Raw genomic sequence first — 18848 nt, 5'->3', positions numbered from 1 at the left:
CTCTGGTTATACTTACTCATCCCTAGCACCCCAGTGTCCCAAGCGCCCATGACCAGGCCTGGCATACAGTGGCCGCTTAATAAATGAACGAATGGCTCAATCTCAGTTGCTGACAAGCCTGTGAGAGGCACTGCATCTCTAATCCTATTTCCCTGTTTGTCCACCAGGGCCTGACCTCCCTCAGTGGTCGAGTGGTGGGCTATGAAGAGAAAACAGACAGACCGCCCCCCTCAACACGCACACACTGGAAGCTTCCGATCCCAGAGTTGCATCAGCTGGTCGTCCCAGTGATTTGCGCCTCAGGAGCAGCGGGAACATGGTTTGGGCTGAGGCAATGAGGCGGGCCGGCTAATGGGTGGGCTCCCTCCACTCCAGCCCTCTGCAAACCGCAGTAACGCGCTCTGCGGCCTAATTTAGCCAGAGTCGGCGCCAGGGCGCGGAGGCAGCTCATGGGCCTCCCAGACAGGCCCCACCAGCTCCTTTGTCTGCACCTTCCTTTCCCGAAATCTGTACCCCAGGCTCCTCCTGCTTGGACCCCTAACCCCCCAGCTCTGTCTGGGCTCTCACCTGGGTCAGGTAATGGACAAAGGGCCCACAGAGGTACAGCCTCCTCAGCGCAAATTCAAACAACCACCAGACCCCCATTTGCTTGACAAGGGGCAACGATGTAGAGACGGCAAAACTCTAAACAGGTTGCTGCTGGATCAACCCCAACTCACAGCGACCCCATGTGTGTCAGAGTGGAACTGGGCTCCACAGGGTTTTCAATGGCTGATTTTTCAGAAGTAGATTACCAGGCCTTTCTTCTGAGGCACCTTGGGGTGACTCGAACCTCCAACCTTTGGGTTAGCAGGTGAGTACATTCACTGTTTGCACCAAATAGACAGTGAAAGATCAGTGGCTACCAGAGGCTTGGGCAGGGGAGGAGTGATGAGTAGGTGGTGCACTGGGCATTTTTAGGGCAGCGATTTCTTGTGACACTGTCACGGTGGACACCTGACATTACGCATTTGTCAGAACCCACAGGGCTGGACCACTCCATGAGTGAATCCTCATGGGAACGATGGACTTTAGTTCATAACAATGTATCATATCGGTTCATCCGTTGTAACAAATGCACCACACCAATGCAAGGACGGTGACAACAGGGGACAGAATGTGCGGGGGAAGAGGGGGTACACGGGGACTCTCTGTACTTCCTGCACAGCTTTTCTATAAACCTAAAACTGCTCTAAGAAATTGTTGCTGTTAGCTGCTGTCAAGTCGGCTCCTGACTCACGGAGGCCCCACGCACAATGGAACAAAATGGTGCCCGGTCCTGCACCATCCCCACGAGTGGCCGCAGATCGGCCTGTCGTGATCCACAGGGTTTCCATTGGCTGATTTTCTGAAGTCGATTGTCAGGCCTTTCTTCCGAGTCTTAGTCTGGAAGCTCCACGGCAACCTGTTCAGTATCCTAGCAACACGCAAGCCTCCAATGACAGACGGGCAGCGGCTGCACATGAGATGCATTAACCAGGAACGAAGCCCAGGTCTCCCGCGTGGAAGTTGTGAGTCTACTATTGAACTACCACCACCCCCTCTAAAATAAAAAAGTCTTAAAAAAAGAAAACGGTAAATGGTTAAAATGGTAACTTACACATATACACATACATACACACACAGAGACAGATACGTATACATATAGATACGCACACAGACATACGTACTTACATACGTATATGCATACGTGTAGATATATGAGCCCTGGTGGCAAAGTGGTTAAGAGCTTGGCTGCGAACCAAAAGGTCAGCAGTTCGGATCCACCAGCCGCTCCTTGGAAACCCTATGGGGACGCAGTCCTACTCTGTCCTATAGGGTCGCTATGAGTCGGAATCAACTTGACAGCAACAGGTTTGGTTTCTGATTTATATGTATATACACACGCGTACAAAAGTGAAACAATACTCCAGTAGACTTTCTCTGCATAACAAATCTCAATACCCCTGGTTATTCTCCCCCCAAAAACAAAACACAAAAAAGGAGTAAATAACAGTGCTGATGAGATTGAGGAGAACAAGGCACTCTCAGTAACAGTTCGTGGGAATTCTGCTTGCGAAAACTTGTATTGGGAAGGGACAATCTGGTGCCACCCACACACAGACATCTCCAGTCTACCTACGTGTTCCCTTGCACTGAAGGAAGAATGCACGGGGTTATCCCTGAGGCACTGGTCAGAACAGCAAAAGGCTGGAGACAAACTAAACATCTGTCAATAGAACCAAAAAACCCATTGCCGTCGAGTCGATTTTGACTCATAGCGACCCTCCAGGACGGAGTAGAACCGATCCATAAGGTTTCCAAGGAGCGGCTGGTGGGTTCGAACAGCCAACCTTTTGGTTAACAGCCGAGCTCTGAACCACTGCGCCACCAGGGCTCTAACAGGGGACTTGTTAAATAGAGGCCGCCAGGCCAGCATGGAACGGAATACTGAAAAAAGCAGGAAGAATCATTTTACAAATTTCAGAACAATTTTGGAACAATTTCCAAGACATAATGCTAAGTGGAAAAAGTTGAAGGTGAAGGACGGTGTTAGACCAAGGGTCACAAACCATGGTCCCCGGGCTGAATCCAGACCACCTTCAGTTATTGTAAATAAAACTTTATTGGAGCCCAGCCATGTCCACTCGCCTGTCCATGGTCTATGGCAGCTTTCAGGCTACGATGGCAAAGTTGAGGGGCTGTGACAGAGACTGGTCCACAAAGCCAAAAATATTTACTCTCTGGCGCTTTGCAGGAAAAGTCTGCCAACTCCTGCTGCAGACAATGCCGGTGTTCATGAGAAAAGGAAACAATATATATGTATCTGCTTACAATGCCCAGAAGGGACATGGGGCATAGGATCAGGGGGCTGGGGACAGAGTGGCCAACCTGGGAGGGGACTGAGCCTCGGGCATGAAGTAGGGGGGCAGGAGGCCAAGATGAAGCAACGGAGCGGCAGGCAGGGGCAGAATCCCTCCCTTTCCCTGACGGAGCAAGAGAACTATAGTTCTGTCCAGCCAGGGGTTTCTGGGAGGAGGGAAAAAATCACCCCAGTCCCAAGTACGAAACACTAAGTCACGAGCACTAATTACATGCCAGGCGCTGTACAAGCACCCTCGCGTTCCCTCACCATCCCCGAGATGCGGCCCATTGCACAGCTCAGGCTGTTGTACACCTGCCCTAGGTCATGTAGCCAGGCTGCGGTGGGACTGGAATTTGAATCCAGCTCTAGCCTAGTCAAGTCCCTGGGTGGTACAAACAGTTAAGCACTCGACTACTAACCAAAAGGTTAGCAGTTCAAATCCACCCAGATGCACCTTGGAAGAAAGGCCTGGCAATCTACTTCTGAAAGGTCACAGCCTTAAAAACCCTATGGAGCAGGTCTACTCTCCACACGTGGGGTTGCCAGGAGTTGGAATTGACTGCACTCGCAACTAACAACTGGCCGGGCCCAGAGGAAGCTGGGCTTGGCTGGCTGGAGAGCTCCCAAACCAGGGCTGGACACAGCCGGGGTCAGACGTCCCTGAGGTAGTTCAGGCCCCCTTCTCCTTCCCCGGCCCAAGCCCGGGCTAACCTCGCAGCTGGCTCTGATTGGCTACCAATGACTACAATGGAGGTTTCACACAGACAAGTGGGCCTCGATTCCTTTTAGCGCGGGTGGGCTCGGCAAGGGTCCCTGTGTGCCTGTGTGCACACATGCCTCCATGGATGCCCTCACATTCTCTCTGCGAGGGTGTGTGCCTGTGCACTTGTCATGCGTGCCCCCCGTGCCCGTCCCTGCACCCCCATGTGTACACACGCACACCCCCAGCTTGTACGCAGTCCTGCGGGCGGGGGGCCTGTCTGCCTGTGGGTAGCAGCACGCGGGGAGGGGAGCCAGCGTGTGTGGGGGCGGGGCTGGCCGCGGCTCCTAATTAAACAAAAATGTTCATCGCGGCCCACATTGTGCCTAATTCCTCGGAGTTTAATTAAAACAACAGCGCAGGAGGCGTGCGCGGGGTCTGCAATCAGATGGTGGAGGCAGAGAAAGGCAGGGAGCGCTGGGAGCCGCTGAGAGCAGCCCCACAGCCCAGCCTGGGGGCAGGGCCTGGAGTGGGTGTTCCCTGCCCATGCACCCTGTCCTTCTGAACAGCCAAAGAACAGAGGAAGAGGTCGGCCCTGATGGGGGGCAGGGAGGGGAGGCACGTCCTTCCCAACCTCCCAGGGAAAGGGCGGTTAACAGATTCACAGCTTGTCCTTTTAACTCCGGGAGCGCTCAGAATGGTGGCTGGTGTGGGACACGCAGAAGGCAGGCTGTTCTGTCTGTGCCAGAGAAAAGTCAGGGCAAAAATATCTGCTGGGAAGAGGCAGACAGGGCGTGCGCTCCTCCCCCTCCCTTCCCCTCCATCTCCAGCAGGACTAGCTTACAGGATTTGCATGGTCCAGCGCAAAACGAAGGCATCTCTGGGTGGAGCAAACGGTTAAGCGCTCCACTACTAGCCAAAAGGTTGGCAGTTTGAACCCACCCAGAGGCACCTTGGAAGAAAGGCCTGGCGATCTGCTTCCAAAAGGTCACAGCCTTGAAAACCCTATGGAGCAGGTCTACTCTGCACACGTGGGGTCGCCATGAGTTGGAATCAACTCAATGGAAATTAACAACAAACTGCTAAATGAAACTGGGGGGTCCCTGGTTCAAAAAGTATTAGGAATTTCTAGCCGGCGACAACAAAGCATTAAACCAAGGGGGAGGGCCCTTGGGGGCACAAGGTCCTTTGTTAGTGCCTAGGTCATGTGCCTGTAAAGTTACCCGGCTTCATGGACCCAGGGGGTGGGACCAAGTGCCCCCGGGGCCACCATGACTTCTCCTCTGAGGGCTCCACTGCCCAGGAGGACACCAGGAGAAGCCCACCCTGGGAGGCCACAGGAGGGTCACCCACCAGTGAACAGCAGGGTGTGCTTCACACTCACGGATTAGAGACGGTCCAGTTGTACCTGTAGGTGACAGCAGAACCCACCCACCTGAGGGCTGCAGAAGAGCTGGCCACAGCCCTCTTATTAACACCAGAATAACAATGCCAACAATAATAAGTGCTTTCTGCCTGCCTGGCATTGTGCTTCTCTCTTTACTTGTATCACTCATTCATCTGATTCACATAATTACCCTTGTGGAAGGCATCATTATTGCCCCACTTTTGGGATGATGAAACTGCAGCTCAGAGTGGTTCGTTAACTTGCCCAAGGTCACAGAGCAACCAAGCGGCAGCACCAAGATCTGAACTCTGGCAGTTTAGCCCCAGTGCCCAAACCCCCGAACCCTGAGCTAAAACCAGCTTGCAATGGAAAAGGCAGCAGGGAGCAGCTGAGAGTGGGTTTGTGTTGAGGCTGTCTGAATGATGCTGTTTTATAACAAAGAAGTAATTTCCCTGAGCCATTGGCCCACCTGGAGGAGCCAGCAAGCAGCCCGGCAATGTTTCCAAAGGGTCCGTGTGAATGAACAGTGGAAGTGGCGGGCAGCTGTTTCTGCCTGCACAGCATCTACTTGTCTAGCAACGATTCATCACCCCTTACCAGCCCCTTCTATGTGGGCTGGGAACTCTTGGCTCCAGAGAGGAGTCTGGCCAATCAGAGATTCGAACCTCCCAGCCATAGTGATTGGCTCAGGGATGGACAAGAGCAGCAGCCTTGGGCCATATGGTCCTCTTTTTTTTGGTGAGGACCTGTGTCTGAAGCAAATTGCAGGGGGACATCTTACTGAAGGTAAAGACAATATGGAAAAAAAAAAAAAAGCCAAGAGGCAGAGAGGCTGAGCCCTGAGAACATTACACGGGCCCCTGGATCCAGCTGAACCTGAAGCTAGACTTGAATCACAGACATCTTAGTTACACAAAACCCAGCTGCCATCAATCAAGTCATTTCTGACTCGTGGTGACCCTATGTGTGTCAGAGTAGAACTGTGCTCCATGGGGTTTTCAGTGGCTGATTTTTCAGAAGTAGATTGCCAGGCCTTTCTTCCAAGGTGCCTCTGGGTAAACTTGAACTTCCAACTTTTGTTTAACAGCTGAGAATGCAATTAATTTTCTTTCTCGCTTGGGACAGTTTGAGTTTGGGCATGATTAAGATGACAAATGAGAATGGTAACACCAAGGACTTGTCTCTTTGGTCCCTTAACTCCTCTCTCTCCAGCGAAGGCTCTATAAATCCCCACCAGTAGGCTCTGGGCCCTAGCGGTGTTACAGGTTGGAGAAGGGAGATCAGAGTCCCCCAAAAGGGGAAATCCAAAGTAAAAGGGTTTTGAGTCACTCTCAAGGATTCCTTTGATGTTTGATCCTGAAGTTCACAGCCCAGTCCCTCCCCATCTGCCCCTAGAAGCCCAGTACCTCGGAGGACGGTGAGCTTGGCATGGACCGTGATCTCCCCGACTGAGTTCTGGGCCACACACTCGTACACATTCTCATCTCGGGGCGTCCTCAGCGGCTGGATCCTCAGCACGGCACCTGCACTCTCATCAAACTCGATCGTCTGCCATGGGCAGAGAGGACAGGGTGAGGCCGGGGCCCCAGGAAGGGTCCCATACGGGCTGGGACATGGGGACATGGTAGATACCCCCGTGGCCCCAGGGATGGCTGGGAGAGAAGCTAGGGACTGTGTGTGTGTGTGTGTGTGTGTGTGTGTGCGCGTGTGTGTGTGTGTGTGCGCGCGTGTGCGTGTAAACCTATGCAGTTGTTAGTGCCATCAAGTTGGGCCCCAACTTATGGTGACCCCACGCACAAGAGAACTGAGTGCTGCTCAGTCCTGCTCTATCCTCATGACTGGTTGTGGATCAGACAATCGTGATCTACAGGATTTTTACTGGCTAATTTTTGGAACTCAATTGCCAGGCCTGTCTTCCTAGTCCGTCTTAGTCTGGAAGCTCTGCTGAAACCTATTCAGGATCAGAGCCACATGCAAGCCTCCACGGACAGACAAGTGGTGGCTGTGCATGAGGTGCACTGGCTGGGAATCGAACCTGGGTCTCCCACATGGAAGGCGAGGTAAATGCGCTGGACGCAGAAACCTGGGCTTAGATATGCGCAAGTAAAGAGTACTCACATGTGCACGTCTGTGAGTCTGCGGAACAGGTGTGCAAAGCCGTGTGAAGGCAGGTTGGATGTGTGTGTGAGCACGTATGTGTGTACGGAGTTGTGAATTCCTATCTTTGCATGCGGTGGTGCTGTGTGTGTGTGCTTGCGTAAGAACTCAGAGATGGCAGGACTTGGCTGGAGGCCACACAGCACGAAGCCTGCCAGGTGGGGCCGCATGGTGGGCAGGGAGTGGACGAGGGTGGCCTGGGGGTCCAGCCAGGCCTGCTCGGCCCCGGCTGCCCTTACTCTACTTGGAGAACATTTTGTAGCCTATCCTGTGGCTGAGGTGCCGTGGCCGCGTCTGGGGGCTGCTGGCCCAAGGCTGCCTCCCCGCCCGGCCCTCGCTCACCTCAAAGCGTTGGGAGTTGACCTTCTTGCCTTTCTTATTCCAAGTCACTCGTGGCCTGGGGTCACCTGTGGCCTGGCACACGAAGGAGGCCACGCCCCCCGACACGCCGATCTGGTCCTTGGGTTCTTTGATGAACCTGGGGGGCTCTGGGGAGAGAGCGGGGGGAAGGAAGGGGTCAGGCAGATCTGCGGGTGGGGCTGTGAACATATAGGACCATGCAAATGTGTCCTCCACCCTGTGCCCAGCCACCGGGGTACCACATGGGCCCCACAGAATGGCTGGCAATTTAATGCCCCCCCCTTCCACAGCACCCGCAGGTGCCAGGGGATCTGCAGAACCCCCACTCGCCCCAGACACAACCACCACACACTCTCATTTGTGCATACAACCGCACATGGGCACACCTGCTCCTACGTGCCTCTGGTGGGAAGAGGAACCCTTGAGACTCTAGGGCCCCCAAATTCAGCACCTGGAGGCCCCCAGGGGTGACCAGCCAAACCCTGAGGCGGGGTGGGGGGGGGTCCTTGGCCCTGAAAAGACCTGGAAGGAGGTAACTATCTTCTGGTGGGACATATGGGGAAATCGAGCCACAGGGCAAAGACGCAAGGAGTGGCTAATGGATCTGCGGCTGGAGCCAGAATTCGAACCCAGGGCTCCGGCCTCTCAGTTCACGGGACGTGAGGGGTCAAGCCCAGGAGAACGGCCCAACCTCTGGGCCGAGGCTCAAGAAACAGTGACCAGGTTTCTGGAAGTTTTTACCAAGTGCCTACTTATGTGGGTGCTGTACATACTAGAACCCTTAACCCTTCCAACAGGTGGAGGGGCAGGGCTGTCACATCCCCACTTGACGCATGAAGAAACGGAGACACAGAGCAAGCAGGGCACTTGCTTAGGATACACAGAGCCCACCAGGAGCTGACTCGGGATTTTTTCTTTTCCATTGGCGTAAAATTCACAAAACATAAAATTAGCCATTTTAAAGTATATAACTCAGCGGCATTTAGTACATTCCCAACATTGAGCGACCACCACCTCTATCTAATCCAAACTATTTTCATCAGCCCAAAATAAAAACCTGTACCATTAATCCACATCACCAGGAAAGAGCTATTGCTAGAAGAGGGAATCGTGGTTGGTAAAGGGTCAGCAGAAATGAGGAAAACCCTCCATGAGATGGCTTCACCAAACAGCCACACCAATGGACTCAAACATCTCAAGGACCGTGACGATGGCACAGCACCAGGCAATGTTCCGTTCTGTTATACACAAGGTCACCCTGAGTCGGGGGCCACTCGACAGCAACAACAACAACCCATCAATCAGTTATTCCCATCTCCCCAAGCCCTTGGCAACCACTAATCTACTTTCTGTCTCTATGGATTTACTTACTCTGGACAAAGAATCCTATAACATGCACCGTTTGTACCTGGCTCATTCCACTGAGCATCACATTTTTAAGATTCGTCTAAGAAGCATTATCAGGACTTCAGTCATTTTTATGGTTGAAGAATATTCCACTGTATGGATGGACCTGAGCCAGGATTTGAACCAGGCTGGCTCCTGCACCAATGTTCCTTGCCCATCACCATGATCTAATGTATCAAGACTCTCCAAAATGGTCTCAAGTGGGAGCTGTTGTTGTTGTTGGGTGCCACTGAGTCGATTCTGACTCATAGTGACTCCATGTGACAGAGTAGAACTGCCTCATAGGGTTTCCCTAGGCTGGAATCTTTACAGAAGAAGCAGATTGCCAGGTCTTTTTCCCACGGTGCCACTGGGTGGGTTTGAACCACCAACCGTTTGGTTAGCAGCCGAGCACTAAACTGTTGTTAATGTCTTTAGCTCCCCTAGAGGAGCCTCAACTCTGTGCCTGGGACAGGCAAAAGTATCCAGAAGTGTTCAACAACATTGTTTTCTTTTTACTGACCATTTACAGTAACCTTTGAATCACCCACAAGTAGCCTGGATTCACAATAATGCTACAGTGTATCCCATCAGATGAATGCAATTACTCCTGAGATTTTTATCAACAGACTCAAGAGCTATAACATATATACAAGGTCCCTGGAAACAAGTGAAATATCCAACAAAAGGGGACTGATTAAACCAAGACTGGTCCAGCCACTGGCGTCCCTGGGTGGTGTAAATGGTTAAGCACTCAGCTGCTAAACCAAAAGATTAAAGGTTCAAGTCCACCCAGAGGTGCCTCAGAAGAAAGGCTTGGTGATCTACTTCTAAAAAAGTCAGCCATTGAAAACTCTGTAGAGTACAGTTGTACTTTGATACACATACTGTCATCAGAGTTGACTTCACAGCAACTGTCTCCCCCCTCCCTCTTTTGCTATGGTTCAGCCGTGCAGTGGAGTACTACACAGCTGTGAAAAAGGAAGAGACTGTTTTTTGGTGAACTACTTTGGAAGGATTGCCAACATTTATCGTTAAATGGGAAAAAAAGAGAAGGGGCAGGAAAGTATAGAGAATACAACCACTGTTTATGTGATAAGAAAAATGCAAAGGGGGAATGTGGGAGGGGTGTGTGCACACGTGTGTGTGTGAAAAAATATATCTCTATTTTCAACAAGCTAGAAGCAGCGGCTGCCTCCAGGGAAAGGAATTAGGTGGCTGGACATGGGGAAGGGAGGCTTCATTCCTTGGTACCTTATGTAGGTTTAGAACTATTTAAAAGTCATTTAAATAAAAAGGTGAGCTGACGAAAGAAAACCATTAATAAAGTGTGGGGACTGAAGAGAGGCAGAGGCTGGATGACTGAAGCTGGAGAAACGCTGGATCGCTGTGCCGCCAGGATTGGCTGCGAATGTATGGGGTTAGTGCGGAGGCCGTGCACGTTTGCCAGGAATGTTCTGGCTGCTCAGAAGCTCCGAGAAGCTCAAGATCCAAGTCTGGGTCCACACAGATCCCAACTCCTCCCATCCCTGGCTCAGGCTGGACTTGGAATAAGACAGAGTCCCCGCCCCACTGGCCTGACCAGTCTTAGCCCCCTCATTCCAGGCCCCGCTCCCACTGATGGGACCATGTGCATGCAGAGACCATTTCTCTCAAAATTCAGTAGACCTACTATGTGCAGACATGTGTGGTCTCACTCAGCCCCTCTGTATCCCTCCAAGGCCGCGATTGTTAGACCCACTATACAGGTAAGAAAACAGACTCGAGAGAGCTAACAGGCCACATGGGTCAGAAAAGGCTGCACCAGGATTTGAACCTGGGCCTCTGTCTCCCAGTGCTCCCTCTTGGGTTCCCAGAGCCTCCAGCCCGAGCCTGATTTAGGCGGATGTTTTGCTCCACACTGAGTCCTGGCCCACACCCTGGCTCTGACTGCCGGGGAGGGGGATGTTCTCCCTCCTAGCTTCAGGGATGGTGAGCCAGGGCCACGTCTGTCCCCAGCCAAGAACGTGGGGAAAAGTCACTGTGGCCGGGTCAGGAATCCTACTTCTGGGAAAATCCTCCCTCGGGAGCAGCTGAAGGAGGAGAGTTGACTGTGGGTAGCAGAAGCATCCGGGGCCTGTTTACAACTCAGAGCTGAGACACACCCCGTGCACCCGCCAATCCAGCCAGCAAGACTCGAGGGGGCCTGGACTCGGCCCTCGCCCGTGTGGTTCCTTCCTCCCGGTGGCCCCTCCTTCTTCTTTACCTGGCTCCTGAACCTCAGCTCAGCCAGCACCTCCCTGGGGAGCCTTCTCAGATTCCAGCCAGCCAGGTCCCCGCCACTGGCTGTGCACCCCCCACTGCAGCTCTGATCACACTGCTGAGATACTTGGTTAGGTGCTGCTTGGCAGGGTGGGTGCGGGGCACCCCGACTCCCAAACCCTATATCCCTTCTCTGTGCCCAGCGGCCCTCAAGAGAACAGGCCTCTTGACCTTGATGTCGGCTGGACATCCAAGCCCCCTGAAGCAGCTGGCTGGCTCCCGGGAGCAGAGGGGTTACACATCCTGTTGGGTCCCACTGCCAAGCAAATGCCTTCTCGGCCCACCTCCAGCCGGCTTCAGGAGCCGAGCCAGTCCAGAAGAGCTCTCTCTGCTAGCTGCGTCCCCTGTTAGAACATTTCTTGCGGACACTTGGAATCTCTCATTTGGATGAACCCTGCCTTCCTCTTCTTGGCCAAGGGGCCTGAGACACAGGGAGGAAGCACGGGAAGCGAGGAGGCCATGGCTGCGGCTCGTGATGAGCAAGCAGCTCACTAGGGCTGGGCCTTGGCACCGTGCTCATGCCCATGTGTCACCGCAGAGCAAAACTGAGACTCTGAAAGGGTAAGCGACCTGACCCAGGTCCCAAAGCCCTCTCAGAATACAGGCCTGTGGATCTTCATCAATCGCAAGCACCACAGGTGTCTCCATTTTCTAGACGAAGAGACTGAGGTTCAGAGTGGTAATGCCAGTAAGAGGAATCCAGGCCTCTCTGGAGGCTGGGACCTGAGCTTCCTTGTCCCCGGTTGGTCTTGGCCTGAATCCTATTTTTCCATTTCAGATTCTGCAGAGAAGACTCCGGTGCCAGAGCCCGTGACCCACCCACCTCATCCCCTCCCAGTCCCCCCAGGCCAGCCTCACGGCATCCTGGGAAGGCCCCACAGGACCAGGAGCTGATTCTTGAGCGGTGCTGGCTGATGAATGCTTCAGACACCCGCCCTGAATCTCCCACTCCACCCTGCCCGGCTCCCTGTTCCTGGGCCACCTCCTGAAGCTGGCGGCACCAGCCACTGAGCCCAGGCCCCACTCTTGGGCCCCAGGTGACAGGACTCTGAAAAAGGGACCCACCTGCTGGGGTCCAGCTGGCCCAGCCTTGGTGGTAGGAGACCTGAGTTCAAGTCTACCTACTACCAGCACCTGTGTTGTTGCTGTTGTTGGGTGCCGTCAAGTCGATTTTGACTCGTGGCGACCCCAGGTGACAGACTAGAACTGCCCCATAGCATTTTCTAGGCTGTAATTTTTATGGGAGCAGATTGCCGGGTCTTTGTCCTGTGGAGCTGCTGGGTAGGTTTAAACCATCAGGGCTCCAACCAGCACATACAGTAATAAGAAGGCTCCTGCTACTTGCCAGGTGCCAACGTCCTGGGTCACACCCGCCTCATCGGTCACCTGAGCTCGTGTCAGAATCTCCGCCTTGGTCTTGCAGCTCCCATCCTCACTCCCAAGCCCTCCCTGCCTCCAGGGCTGCCAGAGGGCACCCGTGAGCACCTGAGTCAGGGCCCGTCCCTCCTCTGCTCACAGCCCTCCAGGGCTCCCACCTCGGGGAGACCTCCCTGCGGCCCACAGGACCCTGCCGACTTATCTCGCCCCCTCCCTGCTCTCCCCTCATCCCCTCCCACTCCACTACAGCCACACGGGCCGCCTTGCTGTTTTTCCAGCTCACCAGGCACAGTCTGCCCCAGGGCCTTTGCACGGGCTGTGCCCTCTGCCTGGTACACCTTTCCCCAGTCTCCACGGGGCACACCCTCACTCCCTGGAGGTCTCTGCTCAGATGTCCCCTCCTCACTGCACCCTTCCCCACCACCCTGTCTAAAAGGCAGCCCCCAGCCCTCCCCCTCCTCTCTCTTCTCCCTTGCTGCTTTCTTGTGCTCCCAGGCACACCCCCCATCCAGCACACATACTGTCTCTTCGGTACTGGAATCTCAGCTCTGCGGGGGGCAGGGACATGTTTTGCTCTGTCCCCGTGCCTCAAACGGCCTGGCACACAGCAGGTGCCCACTGCATGAACAAACAAGAGCGCAGACCTCCCTGCAGTCACCCAGCAGAGCCAGGATTTGAATGCAGGCGGGGCAGCCGCTAAACTCCACGCCCTCCACCCCCGTCACAATGGCCACTTCCAGCCTCAGTTTCCCCACCTGTAAACGGTCCTAGCTCTAGGGCTGTTAAGGCTCTGATAAAACAGACGCCGCTTCATACCCCAGGCTGGTTATTATTATCGGAGCAAGACGCTGAAGCAGGTGTTGCTGTTAAACACCACTCAGTGGATTTACAACTCAGAGCACCCCCATGTGACCGAGCAGAACGGCCCCACAGGGTTTTCTAGGCTGTCATCTTTACGAGAGCAGATTGCCAGGTCTTTCTCCCAAGGAGCCGCTGGGTGGGTTCGAACCGCTGACCTTTCGATTAGCAGCTGAGCACTTAACTGTTGCCAAGTGCCACCAAGGCTCCTTGACGGAGTAGTAAAAACATTATTTATTCAATCACTCAAGTTCAAGCAGTGGTTCTCGTTTGGGGGGGAGGGGCTGAGAGTTTTTTCGGAAGACGTGTGTGGTTGTCACAACGGGGGGGGGTATGCCAGTATGCCACAGCATCGAGTGGGTGGAGGCCAGGGAAGCTGCTCAAGATCCTACAGTGCACAGGACGGCCCCACCCCAGGGAATGATCCAGCCCCAAATGTCCACAGTGCCGAGGGGGGGGAGACCCTGCATTGAATGAATGACTGAATGACTGAATGGAAAACTAAAAATGCTAGCCCCTTCAGCTGTCCTTCCCACTGCAGGGAATAGAGCCCAGAAGAGCAGAGGTACTGGAATGTCACAGATTGAATTGTGGCCCCCAGAAATCTCTATCCACTTGGCTGAGTCATGATTTCCAGTACTGTACGATTGTGCACCATTTTCGAATCTGATGTGATTTCCCTGTGTGCTGTAAACTCTATCACTATGATGTAATAAGATGGATTAGTGGCAGTTATACTGATGAGGTCTACAAGATTAGGTAGTGTCTTAAGCCAAACTCTTTTGAGATATAAAAGAGAGAAGCGAGCAGAGACGTGTGGGAACCTCAGACCACCGAGAAAGCAGTGCCGGGAGCAAAGCGTGTCCTTTGGACCTGAGGTTCCTGCGCTGAGATGCCCCCAGACCAAGGGAAGACGGATGCATCACAAGGACCTTTCTCCAGAGCCAACAGAGAGAGAGAGCCTTCCTCCGGAGGTGATGCCTTGAATTTGGACTTGTAGCCTACTGGACTGTGAGAGAATAAACTTCTCTTTGTTAAACTCATCCACTTGTGGTATTTCTGTTAGAGCAGCACTAGATGACTAAGGCACGGGGGGGTAGCCAAACAGACCATCACAGCCCAGGGGCAGTGTAGCATGGTGGGTGGGCACCCGGACTCTGGGACTGGGAAACCTGGCTCAGATCTCAGCAGGCCACTTCCTGCCTGTAACTGAATCTCACTGTACCTCAGTTTCCCTATCTGTAGGACCGGAAGGATGATAGCAGCCCTTGTCTAATTGGGTTGTGGTGGTACTTATACATAAATGGGTGAGGCGTTTATTAAAAAAAAAAAAAAAAAAAGTGATTATTTAGCCCTAAAAAAAAATGAAGTCCTTGTACATGCTATAACATGAATGAGCTTTGAAAACATCACGCTACCTCAAAGAAACCAGAATTAAAAGAACAAATACTGTATGATCCCATTTACGTGAAACGTCTAGAACAGGCAAATGTGTTGAGACAGAAAGCAGATCCGAAGTTACCAAGGGCTGGGGCGGGGGCAGGGGACTAGGCAGTGACTGCCTAGTGGGTGAGGTGGTGTGGCTCTTGTTGGGTGCCGCTGAATCGATTTTGACTTACAGCAAAGCTGCACGACAGAGTAGAATCGCCCCATAGGGTTTTCTAGGCTGTTATCCTTACGGAAGCAGATGACCAGGTCTTTCTCCCACAAAGCAGCTGGGTGGGATCCAACCACCAACCTCTGGGTTAGCAGCCGAGCACCTGACCCTTGAGCCCCCAGGGCTCCTTGCTTTGTGGGTATACCACTCTTATTTGCGGTGATGAAAAGTTCTGGAGTTAGACGGTGATGGTTACACAACATTGTGAATGTAATTAATTAACGCCACTGAAGTGTATGCTTTAAAGTGGTTAAAATGGCAACTTTCATGTTATATATGTTTTACCCAATTACAAAGCAAAATGAAAACAAGAAAAAACACAAATGGATGAGGTAGGCATGTATGTCTCCAACGTTGGTCCAGCAGCAATTACTATGTTCATGGTAGCACCGGACTGTGGGCCTACTGTGCGCACTGAACAGCATACAGGGCTTATCGGGTGTCCTTGTCACAAGGATGCTGGGATGTGGACAATGTCATCAGCTCCATTTAATTAAGGCCGAAATGGTGGTTGATGGGGTGGTGAGTCACTGGCCCACAGTCACACAGCAGGCTGGATGGCTGCAGAATCCAATCTCTTTTCACAATAAGGGGCCCTGCTGGCCTGGCCTCCTGTGCCCCCAACAGGCCTCAGTGATGTCTCCTCTGAGGCCCCTCGTGGTATCACGGGTCTTGGCGTCGTGCCTGGAACTGACCCTCATCTTCCCCATGTTACAGCCAGAAATGCAGCCTTGCCCTCCCCCAAACTACACCAACCTCCTTCCTCTCCAGGCTTTTCCATGTGTTGTCACCTCCACCAGGGAGTGACCCAGCCGTTGGCGAACTCCTACACATCCACAAAGCCCCAGCTCCAATGCCCTCTCTCCCAAGAAGCCTCTCCTGACTCCTCCCCGTTCCCAACTCCTCCTCCTGCTCTGCCTGAGAAGGTCTGTCTGCCACCCGGGCACTGGTATTTGCTGCCTGCTGTGAGGGAAGAGGAACCAACTTTCAGGAGTGACCTCAAGGAAGTCCCTGCCCCCTCTGAGCCTCAGTTTCCCTTGCTGGAAAACAGGAAGGTAACAGAACTGGCACAGCGGGTTTTGTGAGGCTCGAGGGCACTAAAGCAGGTAATGTCTGTGCTTAGCACTGGGCTTGGTGCCGAGTTTGATACTCAGGAAACAAACGTCATCATCATCACCATTACTGTTACTGTTTCAGAAACGTCATTATTATTTACCTCTGAATCTCTCGGCACGCAGCCCAGCGCACAATAGGTGCTTTAAGCTTCCTTATTCGTGGAAGGCAGGGGCTCTGCTTGGAAAAATCGGAAGCCCCAGGGAGGAGATGGGGACATGTGTTCACACACACACACAAACACACACCCACACACACACACCCACCCGTGCACATACACACACATCCCATGCCAGCCTCTCTTACCTTCTGCCACGCAGCCTCCAACCAGTAGGACCACGAAGAGGCCCAAGGGACGCACTACAGACGTCACGCCAGGGCCCCGGGTAGGCGCCATGCTTGGCAGTGACCTCTGACCTCCGCCCTGGCGGGGGGATGGCCCCTCGGTCCCTCAGAGAGAGGCCTCGAGCCGAGCGTCAGATGGGGCAGCGTCTGCAGAGACAATGGAAGGACCGTGAGCAGGGAAATCTGGCAGCCTGCACAGAAGCGGCGGCAGGAGGATCACAGAGGGATGAGGGAGGGTTGCGGGGTGGGGGGAGGCAGGGGCAGGGCAGGAAGGAAGCAATGAGTACCCAAATCCCAGCTGAGCCTCAACCCTGACTGAACCTGTGACCCCAAGCTGAAGCTCAACCCTAGACTAAGCCCTGATTGGATGGAGCCCCAACCCCAAACTGAGCCCTAATCTCAGACCAAACCCCAACTCTCGATGGAGCCCTGACCCCAGCTGAGTCTCAGTTCTGGGCTGAGCCTGACTCTGGCTGAGACCCAGTTTTGGGCTGAGCCCCAATCCCTGACCAAACCCCAGCCCTGGATGGAGCCCCGACCCCAGCTGAGTCCTAGCTCTGGGCTGAGCCTTGACCCTGGCTGAGCCCGTTTTGGGCTGAGCCCCAATCCCTGACCAAACCCCAGCCCTGGATGGAGCTCCGACCCAAGCTGAGCCCCAGCTCTGGGCTGAGCCCCAACCCCAAACTGAGCCCTAATCCCAGACAAACCCCAAACCTGGATGGAGACCCGACCCCAGCTGAGTCCCAGTTCTGGGCTGAGTCCTGACCCTGGACCAAGCACCAACTCTGGACTCTGGATGGAGTCCCGATCCCAGTTAGCCCAACTCTGGGCTGAGCCCCGACCCCAGACTAAGCCCCAACCTCAGATGAAGCCCCAACCACAAACAATCCCAGCTCAATTGTGGCTGAGCCTCAACTTTGGACTGAGCCCTGACCCTGGGCTGCACCCTGATCTTGGACAGAGTACCAGCCCCGTGGGTGGTCCAAACGTGCGATTTCTCCTCCACTTCTTAGTAGCCCCTGCTCCGCCCCCAGCTGCTACTTGGCTCTGCAACCCAGCCACCAGACAGAGCTTCCCAACAGGCATACCTGCTCATCCCCACCCGGGCTCACACACCTCCAGTGGCTCCAGCTGCCCCCAGGAGAAGCTCCTCCGCCAACCTCAGCCCTTCCTCTTGCTCGGGGTGCAGCCCACAGGCCGATCTCAGTCCACCTCAGTCTCTGTCCCTGCTGTGCCCTGTGCCCGAACACTGTTCCCCGCCCCATCCCCTGGCTGCTCCCTGCGCCTCCCCCCATGGCTGCCTCCTCCTCCTCCTCCCACAGGTCCCAGCTCAAGCGTTAGTCACCTCCTCAGGGAAGCGCTCCCTGCCCTTCAAAGGCCAACGCCCCCCACTCCATGTCCCACAGCCTCAGAAATTACTAAGATCATCCTCTGACGTGTTTACTGTGGTTTGCAATTAAATATGAATGCAAATCATTTAGCGTTTCCCTGCACAAGAACCCAAACTCATCCAGGGTGAAGAGTGCCCTCAGGGCCAGGGAGGGGCACAATGGCCAGGCCACCCTGTACCCCCACGAGGCATGCCCTGGGTGGGTCCGGTTCATGGTGGCAGAGACAAAGGCCACATAATGATGGGGCAGCTGCTGTGATTCTGGGTCCCAAAATACCCGCCTGCGGTCACCTCACCCAGCCCTGGGGCGGTCCCTGGGGAAGCCAGGCTGGTGGTGCCTGGGGTCATGCATGCAGGAAGCTGGGGGGTGGGGGGCTCAACATGCACACAGTCAGACTGCAGACATACAGACCAGACACAGAAAAGACTACATGCACAGAGTCAGGCCACAGATCACAGAGATGCAGGCCACACATACAGACGAGGTATAGACACAGATGTGTGCAGGCAGATCACACACACAGACCATGGAGAGACACAGACATGCACACAATCAGGCCACAGATACACACAGTCAGACCATGGAGAGACACAGACTACACACAGACATGCACACAGTCAGACCACAGACACACAGACCACAGACACACAGTTAGACCATGAACAGACATAGATGTGTGCACAGTCAGGCCACAGAGATAGGCATACACACATAGTCAGGCCACAGACACACACAAACCACACACAGACATGTACACAGTCAGGCCACAGACACACAAAGACCATGGACATAGATGTGTGCACAGTCAGGCCGCAGACTTACACAGGCACGCACACAGACCGCAGAGAGGCACAGAGTCAGGCCACACACACCGACGACACGGACCTGCACAGTCAGGCCACAGACACACAGACCAGATGTAGATACAGATA

At 53.9% G+C, this 18848-nt stretch overlaps 1 protein-coding gene across 4 annotated transcripts in view; it reads right to left on the bottom strand.

The window, feature by feature from the left end:
* The window catches only part of PTPRS (protein tyrosine phosphatase receptor type S), a 78690-nt gene extending 62012 nt beyond the window's left edge, over positions 1 to 16678 (bottom strand). For 2 of the 4 annotated variants that reach the window (XM_004378437.1, XM_004378438.1), the window contains exons 1-3: positions 16487 to 16678; positions 7471 to 7616; positions 6378 to 6519 (exon numbers count right to left, since the gene is read on the bottom strand). In XM_004378437.1, the coding sequence (XP_004378494.1) occupies positions 6378 to 6519; positions 7471 to 7616; positions 16487 to 16577 (379 nt within the window). In that variant the 5' untranslated portion in view covers positions 16578 to 16678. The remainder of the gene's footprint in view (positions 1 to 6377; positions 6520 to 7470; positions 7617 to 16486) is intronic. The other 2 variants (XM_004378435.2, XM_004378436.2) reach the window with 1 other exon arrangement.
* Between the last annotated feature and the right edge of the window lie 2170 nt (positions 16679 to 18848).

Source organism: Trichechus manatus, unplaced genomic scaffold, assembly GCF_000243295.1.
Source record: "Trichechus manatus latirostris isolate Lorelei unplaced genomic scaffold, TriManLat1.0 scaffold00057, whole genome shotgun sequence".
Classification (NCBI taxonomy): domain Eukaryota; kingdom Metazoa; phylum Chordata; class Mammalia; order Sirenia; family Trichechidae; genus Trichechus; species Trichechus manatus.
The sequence above is the reverse complement of the archived record's forward strand: the minus strand, read 5'-3'. Positions and strand labels throughout refer to the sequence as shown.